At 38.7% G+C, this 13,361-nt stretch overlaps 1 protein-coding gene across 1 annotated transcript; it reads left to right on the top strand.

Annotated features, from left to right (window-relative positions):
- Window positions 1-3,832: 3,832 nt before the first annotated feature.
- LOC120108571 (uncharacterized) lies at window positions 3,833-13,361 on the top strand. The gene is made up of 3 exons (XM_039122210.3): window positions 3,833-4,551; window positions 11,422-11,508; window positions 11,687-13,361. Exons 1-3 carry the CDS (start codon window positions 4,207-4,209, stop codon window positions 13,007-13,009), a joined length of 1,755 nt encoding a protein of 584 aa, XP_038978138.3. The 5' UTR covers window positions 3,833-4,206; the 3' UTR covers window positions 13,010-13,361.

The following is a 13,361-nucleotide window of genomic DNA, read 5'->3' as shown; positions in this document are numbered from 1 at the left end:
TTTTTTTTTTATGAACAGTATTTTTTTTTTCCTTCCATCTATTTGGTTCATCTCCGCAATGTGAAGCCTTTTTCTTCTTCTCCTCCTGCTGAGCCTCCTGCTCTTCCTCCTCCGAGTCTGAATCCACTGCATTGGCAGCAGCCACATCCTCCCCCACACTACCAGCAGAATCTTGAAGTTCTTGAAGGCTGAACTTCTCGAAAACATTCTTGCATCCCTGGGAAAGCTTTCTTCTACCTTCTCGGTTGTGATCGGCGTTCTTCTTCCTGGCCTTAGGGTGGAACGGAACGAAGCCTTGTTCTTCTTCTTCTGCTTCCTCTATCTCCCGCCGCCGCTCGCTTCTTCTTCTTGGCCGGCGTCACAGCGGATCCTTTGTTGCTGAGAGTCTCCACCTTCGGGAAGCAGTTGGGGTAGGGGGTCCCTGTGGCTGCTTCGGCGAAAGCCATGGTCGCAGTGGAGAGCACTCTCTCCGGTAAAAACGAAACAAATGACATCTCGTTTTCTCTCTTTCCTCATCTTTTCTTCCCTTTTATCCCCTAGACATTCTTCCTCCCTCGTTATGATTCAGTTTGGGCTCGAGCTCGGCACCATCTTCCATCCTTCCTCCTTGCTCCCTTTCCTGAAATCTTCTCGTTCGATTTCGTCTGAGACCTAAACTCGGAGGAGATGGACTTTCTTCAAGATGGCTAATCTGGAGAGGACATCGAGCTCTTAACCTATATTTAAGAGGGGTGCCCATGTGGCTTTCTAGAAAAAGCAAAAAAAAAGGGGGGGCGACCCTCTCAATCTAAACCACCTGTATTGATAATTCTGACCACCCAAGAAACCAGCTGGAATGATGAAACACTAGCATATAACTTGCATTTTAAAAAAATAGTAATAATATGAGACCAAACCCCTCTCTCATGGATTAGTCTTTTTTAACTTTCTAATATTGCATGTAAATTTTTGCTTTCGAAATCTTGAGCATCTATTTCCATAAATTATAATAGCACTAGCTATATTATTTTGCTCTTTTGTACCTGAAATATCTAAATTACTCACTGAGGTTTCCATGCGTTATTTCTTTTTGGATCTTTGATGTGGGCAGGGGTATAGGAAAAGCTCCTTTATTCAACATCTCTACCAGGACTTCCACTGGCCTTTTCATTATTCTTATCCCTGGTCAATTCTTCATTTTGTCCACACCAACGATTTCGTGGATTAAATTTGCGAAGGTGGAGAGAGGAGAGCGAGAGCCCAAAAGTAGACTGGAAACGAGACGAAATTTGTCTGGTCGAATTGACGTGTCCATCTTGCTAGTCTTTGATGACCTGGCATCCTCAATTTTTATGACTAGGATTCTGGGACGGAGAAGCCGGGTGACGTAAAGGAAACATGGAATTTTCAACAATTTTTAAAATTTGTACTTGCGTGTTTCCTTTTGAACCATTCTCGACAAATAAAAAAGTTAATATACAGATTTTATAGTTAAAATTCTGTATTTTATTAATATTATGTATAGTCTCTTTTTGCAATTTAACATAATATTATTACACATTACTCCTACAAACATAGATAGTATAAGTAATATCTGATGAAGCCATCCTTTCACATCAATACCTTCAGTCCAAGTGAGTAATGTTATTGACTTTGTTGAAGAATTCTGTTTCTTATTCATCAGAAAAGGCAGCAAAGATATCTTTATCACCATCAAAAAATACCATACAATTAAAACATTATTTATGTTTATAGAGATGTTGATTTTTATTGACATTGAGCCTATGTTATGTTTATAGCTAGTTGAAGCTAGGTAATTAATGATTCAAATATATGATTTTTTGAAGCTCGAAAGAAAACATGATCTAACCTCCTCGGTACATTAAAGTTTTTTTACATGCATTCTTGATCCTATGCAAAGACTAGATTAGGCTTAGAGTTGATTGTGGGCCGGCCCTCGAGCCTAATCTATGTTTATTTTTAGTTGGATTTCGAGCTGGATCTATTTTCAATTTGATATTGTTGTTTCCAAATCTGGCCCATGAGCAGTTCTAATTGTGCGGTGGTTTAGCTTTTCGACTAGCTACTCTGGCCCATTTTTTATGACTATATTTTTAAGTGTATGGGTTCTTTCATTCACTATTTTTTATACTCAATTAATCTAAAATTTTGCCCATAGTCCTTCATCTTTTGTTCGGATTTTGATTTGATGTCATTAAAAAAATACATCTTAATTAATTCAACTCTTGCTCAAGCAAAAAAAAAAAGAAACAACAGTAGTATGTTAAAAAAAAATGTTCATTGCGATCAATGGATTCTCACATATACATCAGACGGGCTCGCAAAAGCAGGAAAGACTCTCCCATGTCAACTATTACGACCTCTCGCATGTGAATAGAACGTGCCCATGGTCCTAAAGTGGGGAAATTTATTTTTTATATTTCTTTTTTGGGTAAAAAATTAATTATCATTTTTTTCTCGTTTTGCCCATTTCTATTTCTAACGTTGTTGGCCTACATTTACCGTGTTGAACGTTCGGTTCATCGTTGACTCCGACCGAGATAAATTAAATATCATCGTATTTCAGATCAGCACGGCATCATTCAATGCCCCACCGAATCGTCCTTCCAAATCATCCGCCGGCCACATTCGGCAAGTCTCGTAGAGAGCCATCGCCAAAATTTTCAAAAATAAATAAATAAATAAATATATATATATATAAATATATATAATAAAACTAAAAAACATAAGTTCACGGAAGCAACTACTTCTTTCCTCAACACAAGATTGAATTTCACTTCTATCCCAACTAAGCAGTTATTTAGAGAGATAAATAAAACTACAGGCTGGATGGCTATTGTTGCTGGAATTTGGACCCGGGGGCGGCCGCGAACCGAGGAGGAGGAGCTCCGGCGCTGGATCGGAAGGGGGCGGCGGTCCGTCGGCGAGCGGCGTCCTCCGTGGGGGGCCTGCAAGAAGCCGGTGGCCGGGCTTTTCCGGCGCCGGCCCTCCGATGCCTAAGTCAGAGGGGGGGCTTAATTTTGGAGAAGAGAGAGGGACTGTATGTGAAGTCCGAAAAATTTCCTTGGGAGGAAGAAGCCTCCCCTCTTTTTAGAGGGAGAAGCTCCCCTTTTATAGGGAGAGTGGCAGGGTTACCTGTGATGTGACTGGGCGAATTAATGGGTTACCGTCACGATTGGACGTGGGCGTAGAAGTAATGAGTTGCCGTGGATGGCCCGTTTCCCTCATGGAAGGAGGTTGCGTGCAGCAAGAGCTTGCTTGTGGCGTGCAGTGCAGTACATTCTTGGGAGTGGTGAGGTGTTGACAGTCGTAGCAGGGTATGGTCCCTGATTGATATGTCGCGGCGTGGCCGGCAAGTAAAGCATGGTGCGGTAAGGCTGCTGCAGGGCATGGCCGCAGCATATAGACGACGAGGTCGGCCTTCTGAGGTCAGCTCGGCCTTCTGTGCTTTGCCTTCTGTGCTTGGCCTTCTGAGGTCAGCTCGGTCTTCTGTGCTCGGCCTTCTGAGCTCGGCAGCCTTCTGAGCTCGGCAGCTTTCTGTGCTCGGCCTTCTGATCTCGACAGCCTTCTGTGCTCGGCAGCCTGGATGAGCTCGGCCTGGATGAGCTCGGCAGCCTGGATGAGCTCAGGCTTGTTGTCAGATTTGGGTGTTTTAATTGTACGTGTGGGGTGGTCTATTTTTTCCCCCAACAGCTATTTATGTGACCAGGGACCATTCGAGCCAAAGGGGGGAAATTACTCTGAATATTTCATGATCTTTTTAATTTTTAATTTTATTATAGGGATATCTGTTTTAGGAATTATATTAAAAAAAGTAAAAAATTTGTAGGGGTGGGGTGACGCTGGCAAGGCAGTTTTGGCCAGCTTTCCCACACCCTCCTCCACTTCCCGAAGACCGCACCTCCCCCTACCCTCACTTATCTCACTTCCCCTCCGTTCTTTTTCTCTTCCTCTCCTTCCGCTTTGCCGATCGCGTCTTCTTCCCCATCTTTGCCTCGAAACAGCACGAGAATCGTATATTTTGTTCGACTCTCTGTTAGATCCTCATAAAGGGAATCTCCATCGAGTTTCGGGGAGAGTATATCTTCCCATGCTCCTTTAGCCCCCCAATTTCAATCTCGTCGGTGCTCGAATGGAGCCTTCTTGCAGCAAAATCAAACGATGTCGGCGTTAAATCTTTTGATTGTTTTTGCCGTTTAGAAATCGATGGGATCGGAGCGAGCGGTGGTGGAGATTAGCTCTGACGATGAGGATCTTTATCCGGAAAAATGGTATTCGTTCGATTGGGTCTCTGACCTGCTCGATCGTGACGATATAGGGGCGGAAGATGTCGATGATGTCATGGTGGTGGACGAGTTTTCGGTTCCTCCCGCGAAGCCGACGCAGAATTCTGAGTCGTGGAGGCCGGCTAGGGGTGCTGCGGGTGATGAGTCCGATGATGATTGCTTGGTGTTGGATTCTGATCCTGATAATCCGGTCTCGGTTGTTGATGATAAGGGCAGTGGGGGACATGGGTCGGATGACCTGCTCATACTTGGAGAGAAGGGGCAGGTATAATTTTTCTTTCTTTCTTTCTTTCTTAAAATCTTTTTTTTTTTTGTTTTTTTGGTGTACTTCTAGTTGGATGATTTCGATTATGTTGCTACTTTAATTTACCTTCAAAATAGAGGGGATTTTTGATGCTTAAGATTTACTTTCGCCTTTTCCTATTAGTAGTCAGCAAAGTGGTGGAAAAGGGTATGGAAATTGATGTTTTTTGATATTCTGGAAAGCTTCTGGCTTTTCCTATGGCCACTGTGATAGTTAATAATGTCCTGATGGAGATAAATATTTCCCCTGATTTGGTTAATCTTTGTCCTTTCTGATCATTTTTATCTAATCAAGAAGTACATGTCTATCATTTATGAAGCGAGATAATACTGTTAGTTGGGGTCTAAGAGTGTTGTTGCTGCTTCCATGACTATGCAGCAACTTGCGCTCTGATGTGTTATTGTTGCTTTTCTTTTTCTGTAAATATTTCTGTAGTATAAGACATATTTTTTTATGCAAATAATGTTTGTTTGATAACTCACATTACAGAGAAAGCTAAAAGAAGCCTAGCATGACCAAGAACTTAATGCACTAAGTTTGTGGTCAGACTTTATGGCAAATGTTTCATTTTCATTGCACTGAAGTGAGCAAGCTGACTTCCAGCGTAGTATCGAGCAATTTTTGGGGAAGTGTACTAAAGTAGATCTGTGCTGAGACTTCCAGAAAATGTCTATTCCCCTTTCTTAGATATACTTTGTCCTTACAGTATTATGAAAAATGGCCGCTTAAGCACTTATGCAGTCACTTAAATGGCTTTGCCCTATGTATTTGCTTAAGTGCTCAGAGGCCTCTTTGCCTGCTTAATCATTTGAACACAAGCTTATGTATTTAATCAGCTATTTAATATGCCGATCTTCTTCAATCTAAAACCAGCAATTCAATGGGTAACTTAGTGTATTCCATCTGATAGATTTAATTGTTATTCTAATTGTTAAGTGTATTCTATCTGATATATTTAATTGTTATTCTAATTGTTATAGTACAACACCTGTAATTAAATTATGTTTTTATATGATCTAGTTTCGTTTTCTTCAAGGAACCATATGTCATAAGGTAATGATTAAGTAGCGTCTAACCTGTTCCGCCACAATTTTCATCAAACGTAATGAGGTCATGCACCTTTATCCATCTATGAAAATAATTGATAGTTCTCTCTCTAGTCATGTAAAAGTGTTAATCTGAGGTGCGAAAAGGGTGCAAGTGTCTAGAAGGATCCAACACAGGCAACTTCAAGAAGTTGGACAAGGCTACAAGTCTGTATGATATCGATGTATGCATGACTATATATGGAGATATGTTAAATGGACACTTGCATCTAGCTCCAAAAATTTGTCTTATAAATATGTGTCGGATATGTATTAAATACTTGGATACTTATGAAGCTCACTTCTAAAGATTGGCAGAGAGTTGAATTCTTCCAACATTTAGCTTGACCCTTCAGTTTGATGTGAGGAGCATTTTTTTTCTTTTAAAGGAACTTTGCAAAAAATTTATTTATATCCTTAAGTTAGTTAGAAAGTTTGAATGCGAAACATGCATATTGAAAGATCATAACAAATAATATCTTTTAAATATTTTTTTTAAGTACTTAAATAAATAATGTTTAAAGGTATAATATATAAATGGATAAAAAATATATTTTATCCTACGTATGTTGATATCTTTCTTTTCCCTCTTACGAAGTCTAACACCTGGATATGTACATAAATTCAATTCTCATATTCATGTCCATGCAACGCTAGCATGGATCCGTGATACAAGAAAAATTGATTGCACCAATTGCTTTGTGATTTTATGAAATTGATAAAGTATTTGTTGTGTAATCATAGATGACAACTTTTACATAGCGCTGCTAAAAGTTTACATATAATGGAGATGATACCAAAATTGAATGACTTGAAGTACAAAGAGTATCCTGGAGTATCTAAACATCTGATTTTTCAATAAATTGAATATTTTAAAGTGTTCATGTGTCATTTCACCTGATTAACATTGGGCATTTGTTGTTCCCTTCAAGAAGAATATCATTGGTATTTAGACAACTACAGGAATAGAGCTGAATAAGTGCTTGGATTTTAATTGAAGTGACATATCTCCATGTCTTACCTTTCCATGCACGTTAGCTACTGCTAGTCATTAGTTATAGAATGATTTATGTAGGAACATCGAGTTACCATCCTATCTTTGGAATCTTTTAACCGTCTTCTTTCTCCCAGTTTCTTCCCTATAGTATCTCGAAGAGAGAAGACAACATTTTAAGTTAATCTTCTTAGCATTTTCCTTAAACAGAATAGAGACAAAATGTATTTTCTTCACTCATCAGTATAAAAAAATAATTTTAAGTATTGCTGAGATGGTAATATGGCATTTAGCGGACAAAAATATAGTCCCTGTTTCATAAATTTTTTTCAAAACATTTTTTTTTAATACATGATGCATATAACACTAGTTTGTGAGGTATCTATGTGGTGCTAGAGTTAATGGGAACTCTTGCAATAGCGCCTCATTGATGCTTTTCAACCAACAAACATGATAAAAGATAAAAAAATGGTGTCCTAGTGAATTATTGGGATGCTAGTATGTCCCAAGTGTCGGTATGGTGTAGCCATTTCATTCATCTTCGTGATTTGTATCTGCCAGGATGGACTAAGAGACATGTTTTTCGTGTGCCAGGGCTTGGACCCACCTAAAGTCCCAATATCTCATTGTTCTGATCTGCAATGGTTGGGATGGTTTGAGATTAGCCAAGACTTTAGTCATTGGAAACAACTCCCGATCACTTTGGTGCTTGTCCTAGCCCACCCTTTGCCAGTTTGTTTTATATGAATCATCCTAATTCCCTGATTATCTAGTCCATTTTCTGATCAAGGGTCTCTCCATTTCTGACATGTTCTATCCCTCTTCATTGCAGAAGATCACTTTGGATAAACTTCACTTTTAGCCAAAATAGATATGGTAAACTAAGCATCAGTAAACAAATGTGTGTTAATTGATGAATTGCATTTGGATCTAATATTTAGTGATGTATGGAGTTTTATCGTAGTTGTTAGATGGATGTGCTTTATAAGATTTAGTTATGTCTTGGATTGATTTCTAGTTCTAGGACTCTACCGGTGGTGGTGTAGAAATAACCAAGTGTTTAGCTTCAGACTAGCCAACTAAGCTCATCAGGATGGATCATTCTCTCTTGAAAGTTGTTTGCTGTGGAGGCAAGGTTGGACAAGTGGCTATTCATCTTATTGTTTAAGAGAGACCTTGGATTAGTATTTTGTGGTTGTGTACCTTGTATTAGTATGTATTTGTCGCTATACTGAATAGTCAACATTCAAAATCTATGATTGTAAAACTGCACTGTATTCTCTCTCTCTCCTCCGCCCTCCCCCTCCCTCTCCTCTCTTTGCTGTCCAAAGGACACAACTCTTGGGTTGGATTTCAATTGGAAGCAACAAGTCCAATAGAGAATCCATCACTAGCATATACTGATATTGAGACAAATATGATTAGATACGAAATCTTGGGTCAAGGTGTTCAAAATGCTTTACATGATTTTCTAAGTGTCTCGATATGTGTGTCAATTATTTAAGAGTACTTTTTTTAATAATAGGATTTTATCTTCAAGTGTCCAATCTAATCCAAGATTACAATGGCCAAGTAAATGGACTTAAGTTGTGCGAGAGGTTTCTTGTTTAATCTATTATCTTTTCACATATTTTGTTTATCATTCTTCCAATAGACATCTTCAAGAAACCCTCCGAGTTTCTTCCTAGCCTAAATCCTATAAAATTGATGCTGTCCGAGTGGGTTGGCATCCATCTATCATTCTACTCTGTTCATGAATTAAGCAACTGCTTAGAGCGATGCAATTGAATTTTAAGTGATGTAGAACTGTTTCTTCTAAGAGACATTCTTTCTGCAAAGTAGCTTCTATATATTTATATTAAAAGTGGCATGCACATGTGAAATTTATGTTATAATTGACATTTTAACTTAAATATTTACGTTAAGGATCAGCACAGCATATTCATTTGTATATTATCATTTAACTAGTACATATGTTTTAGCTGTGTGATAGATGAGTTTAGATTGGAGAGCAATAGGATGTTGAATATGGAGAGCTTCTTATGCGTATCTTATGAGGATGGTCATTGTATTTCAAGGACAAATTGAATTAAACATATGTTTTAATTGGACAAAATGGTGTTAATTCTTTTTTGGGACCTCACTCCCAGTCCTCTATTTAACTGCCATTTTACGTGCTGCTTGTTTCTGTACTCAGGTGTATCTATTCCCTACACGCTCATGCATTGCGATGGATTAAATACATTTTAGTTGACAAAGACAAAATGTAAGTTGGTAGTAAATTCACAGGGCGAGCCTCAAAACACCCTCATCCCCCCTTCCTTTCATTTCCCCAATTTGTGAATTTATTTAGATATCTTATTGTAAAAGAGAGGCAAAGTTTGAGTAAAGAAAATAAACAATATAATGGCCCTTTTGGTATAATGATTCAGGTATTTTTAACACCGGAAATAGTAAGGAGTTAAGCAAAAGAGAGGAAAGAGATATAGATGAAGGAGAAGCAATTAGGAAGGAGAAATAACAAGTAGAATCCACCACTAAAATCAAGAAAAAGAAAAACACAAATTTCAGTTCAAAGTTACAACTTTCTAAAAGATAAATAAATAAATACTTTTACGAGCTCTAAAAGGCATGAACCATAATTAATCAGCTTAGAAGCACTAACACACGTTCAATATTAATAACACATAACTAATGCAAAATAACCACTAACTATTATTAGCATAATAACTACATAATTAGTGCATAATAACTACTTGCTGTTAGTAGCATAAATAATACTAGATTTTGATAATGATTGAATTATAGGCTACTCCAAAGTGGTCTGAACCAAAATGGGCTGATCTAACATTGTTGCTCCATTGCTTCTGCACTAGAGGCTTCCATTGTATGGAACTTATCCATGAGTTGAAAGCTTTGTTAAGAATTTGATTGTGTAGGCCTATAAATTAGAGCTGATTATAGGCCGGGCCTCGGGCCTAAACTCTATTAATTTTTAATTGAGCTTTGGGCCGGGCCTATGTAAAATTTGACATTTTTTGTGCCCAAGCTTGGCCTATGATCAGGACCACTATAAATGTCTTTTGCTCTGCTGCACTTAGTCTTTCCTTCTTACACCTTGCATTGAACATCTTTCGCCACGATTGATGTAGTTTTTAATATTATTTCAATAAATTCTTGCAATATTTTCTTCCATAAGATTTTGGTTGAATCAAACAAGGGTGCAGTAATCACAAATGATGAGCCTGTATATACTACTCGCAAGTAGGGATCTTCATAATCTTTGAATAAGTGAGGTAAGGAGAAAGTAAGACCACTTATTGAATATAACTATCCCTTTTCGATTAAAACCTTTAAGGGATCAAAGCATAAATCCTCACGACCAATCTTAGATATCTTTTCTTAGACTTGAATGTCTCCGCATGATTCACCATTATGATTGATGAATTCATTGCATACTTAGATCTTGCAATTGTGTGGTCAAGAGTTGGAGGATGGCATGCAAGAGTCATGAAGGAGAATTAGGAGTATGAGATATCACCACATTAGGAGGCTTTTGAGGTGAATTCCTAACTTTGGCTTTAACTGGTGCCCCGCCCTTGAGTTTGATCTTGATACTGTGATGGAGGAATAACTTCAGTGGATGATGGCCTTTCATTTGAATAAGTTATAGTTCTCATCAGTTGAGCAAGCATAGGTTGAAGTTGCTCAAACCCTTTTTCTTGTTCTTTGAACTAATTGGCTACTTCTTTGAATTGATTGGTTACTTCTTTGTGACCTTCATCTATCCTTCGTTCTATTCTAGCCAAGTGTTCTTCATCTTAATGTGGTAACTCTTCATGGTCTGAAAGGAGTTCGTCTCGCTCGTCATTGTTGTGGACCATGATTTTAAGTAGATTAAGAGATTGAACTAATACTCTGATGCCAATTGATACCTAAAATCGAAGGAGATAAAGAAGCAGCAAATAGGAAAAGAGAGAGAACAAGTAGAATCCACCACTGAATTTAAAGAAATTTTAACACAAATTTCATTCCAAATTCTTCACTATATTTCTTTCCCTGCTGCATATCAATTCATATAGATACAAGATGACCCGACAATCCCACTCATTAATGCTTACAACTATCTAAAGGACAAATAAATAAATACTTTTACAAACTCTGAAAGGCAGCATGTATGAACCGTAATTGATAAGCATAAAAATAGCAAGAGACATATCGATATTAATAACACATAACTAAAGCATAACAAAACGAGCTATTAATAACATAATTGATACTAGATTTTGACTTCATGACCAAAATATAGCCCACCCCAAAATCGGCTGATCCAACATGGTTGCTTCATTGATCCTGCATCAGTTTTTTTTTGGTTGTATGCTCTTTTATTATGAGAATCATTTGTCAGTATATAAGAATTTTATCTTGATAACATAATTTCCACATAATCGATGCTTATCCTGTCCAGGTGCTCATAAATATGTGACTGACTTTGTACTTGAATTATGTTCCTTGATGCTCAATCATGATGATTGTTCGAAAGCTCAAGCTTGGATCTGTTCTTTGCATTTGTAGAACAGATTGCTGCAGTTTGTTTTCCCCTCATTGTATGTTTTTGAATATTTATTGATGATGACCATATAAAACAATAGATACACCTTCAGATAATGATTCTTAAATGTAGAAGCAATTATGATTTGTTGGCAAGCATCTGGGTATAACTTGTGAACAAATTTTGTCATCCTTTTGCAGTTGGCTTGCAGGGATTTCCCTCATCCACGGCATCTATGTGCTAACTTCCCTTTTAGCACCACACGACATGAAAAGCATTGCAAATTGGTAAGTGTTATGTTGCTATTTATACACTTTATATTCTTTTCCTTGAAAATTTTTGGCTTTTCCATTGATTTTCCAGAGACTTGAAAAATCATGGCTTTTCCTTGGGTATTGTTCATGTAACTGGTCGGTACTTGTTTTCTATCTGTCCAATCAATTGATTATGACTCAGTAAATGCAGTGCCACTGTTATGTCTGTGATTCTCCTGCCCCATGTATCTATTGGGGCAATGGTATTGCAAGCACTGATCATTGTCATTCTACGGATAAAGATGGAAGGTGGAAAGCACTGCGGCAGTCCTTCAAACAAAAGAGCACAACTTTTGAGCCACAGAAGCTTCTTGATACAACACTTTCCATGTTGCCATCCTTTCAAAACTCAGTACCACCATGTCGTTCCAACACATCTTCGCTATCCATTCCGTTATCCAGATCAAATCCCCTCCGGCCTTGCTCAGCCACTAGATGTGCCACTCCAGATCCAGCTAACCGAATACACCACCAGAATTCAGCACCTCTCTCTTATCTTGGTCAGAGGCCTGGTCATCATGCATCTAAATCCCACCCATTAAATCCCAGAACACAATGCATACAAAGACAGAATCGTGTTGCTGGTGCTTTGACCGCTCAGGCAGTGTATTCCCAGACAAGATTTAAAAGGGTTGGGACAGCTCGATCTGGTCCTATGAGCTTGAATGAGAACCGACTACCATGCAGTGCTTTGAATAATAATCAGTTGCAGAGAAATGTGCTACAGGGATATCATTTCACACCGGTCACTTCGAGGAGAACTCAGTGCCCTCCAGTGACATCACACAGGTCTCAACGCCCACCAGGGACACTGCCACAGAGCTCCCATTCTGCACCAGTAACTTCTCAGATATCTCAGTGCCCACCAGTAACATCAGTGGATGATAGCGTGAATCAGATGTACAAAACTGCACCGCAGAAATCTCAATGTGTGCCAGTAAGATCACAGAGTTCCCCGTGCCCGACCATGACTCTAGTAAATGATGACACGAAAAGTTGGCAGGATATGCTTGCTAGCGTGGCATCTGAACTAGGAGTCTTTGACAGTAACAGCAGAGAGGCCACCCCAGATGTGCAACAGCCACTTATGGTTTCTTCACAACCCCAGCCCTTCAGTCAATTTGTTTCTGAGACAAATGTAAGTCAGGATGTGGATATCTGTGGTCATTCCGCACCAGAAGTGACCAACCTGAATTCATTAGGCTTTGACTGCGGATGGGAGAACCCAGCAGCTCAAAGTATTCCGGAAAATGCTCAGGGAGTAGATTCCCAGCTAAAAGATGTACAGCCATCTGACTCACTGGTTTCTGGGTGCAATCAGGGTTTAGGAGACTCTCGGTTGGGTAGCATTTTAGCCTTTTTAGAGGAGGAGATGGTAGCAGAGAGTGCAAAAGAACCAGGGCAACCGGAACTCGATCCTGTCACGCTGCTCTATGACTTCGAAGCCACATGGAGTAGCTTACCACCGGTATAGTTTTATGATCTTCAAACATCTCTTGGGTCCGGTTCTATTTTAACTCTCTTCTCGGTTACAAAATTATCTGCAATATACTGATACATTAATTAGGGTCTTATGTGGCAAGGATAAGCATCTCTCCTGTATATTTTTTTCTGAGATCAGATATACTCATCTTTTTAAATTGTTGAGTAACCAGAAATTTCTCATGTGGAATTTAATATTCCTGATCATCTGAACTGTGAGTGAAGATTATACTGAGAACTTTGTTAAGTTTATATTTGGGGTAATAGTCTGTGTAAATGCTCAGGATTAAGTTCAACAGTGCATTGTCACCTATTTTCCAAGTGCCATCTAGGCTGTGTTTTAA

The sequence above is a fragment of the Phoenix dactylifera genome, chromosome 6 (genome assembly GCF_051530095.1).
Source record: "Phoenix dactylifera cultivar Ajwa chromosome 6, Ajwa_hap1_PhDact_Kaust_v1.1, whole genome shotgun sequence".
Taxonomy (NCBI): domain Eukaryota; kingdom Viridiplantae; phylum Streptophyta; class Magnoliopsida; order Arecales; family Arecaceae; genus Phoenix; species Phoenix dactylifera.
The sequence above is the reverse complement of the archived record's forward strand: the minus strand, read 5'-3'. Positions and strand labels throughout refer to the sequence as shown.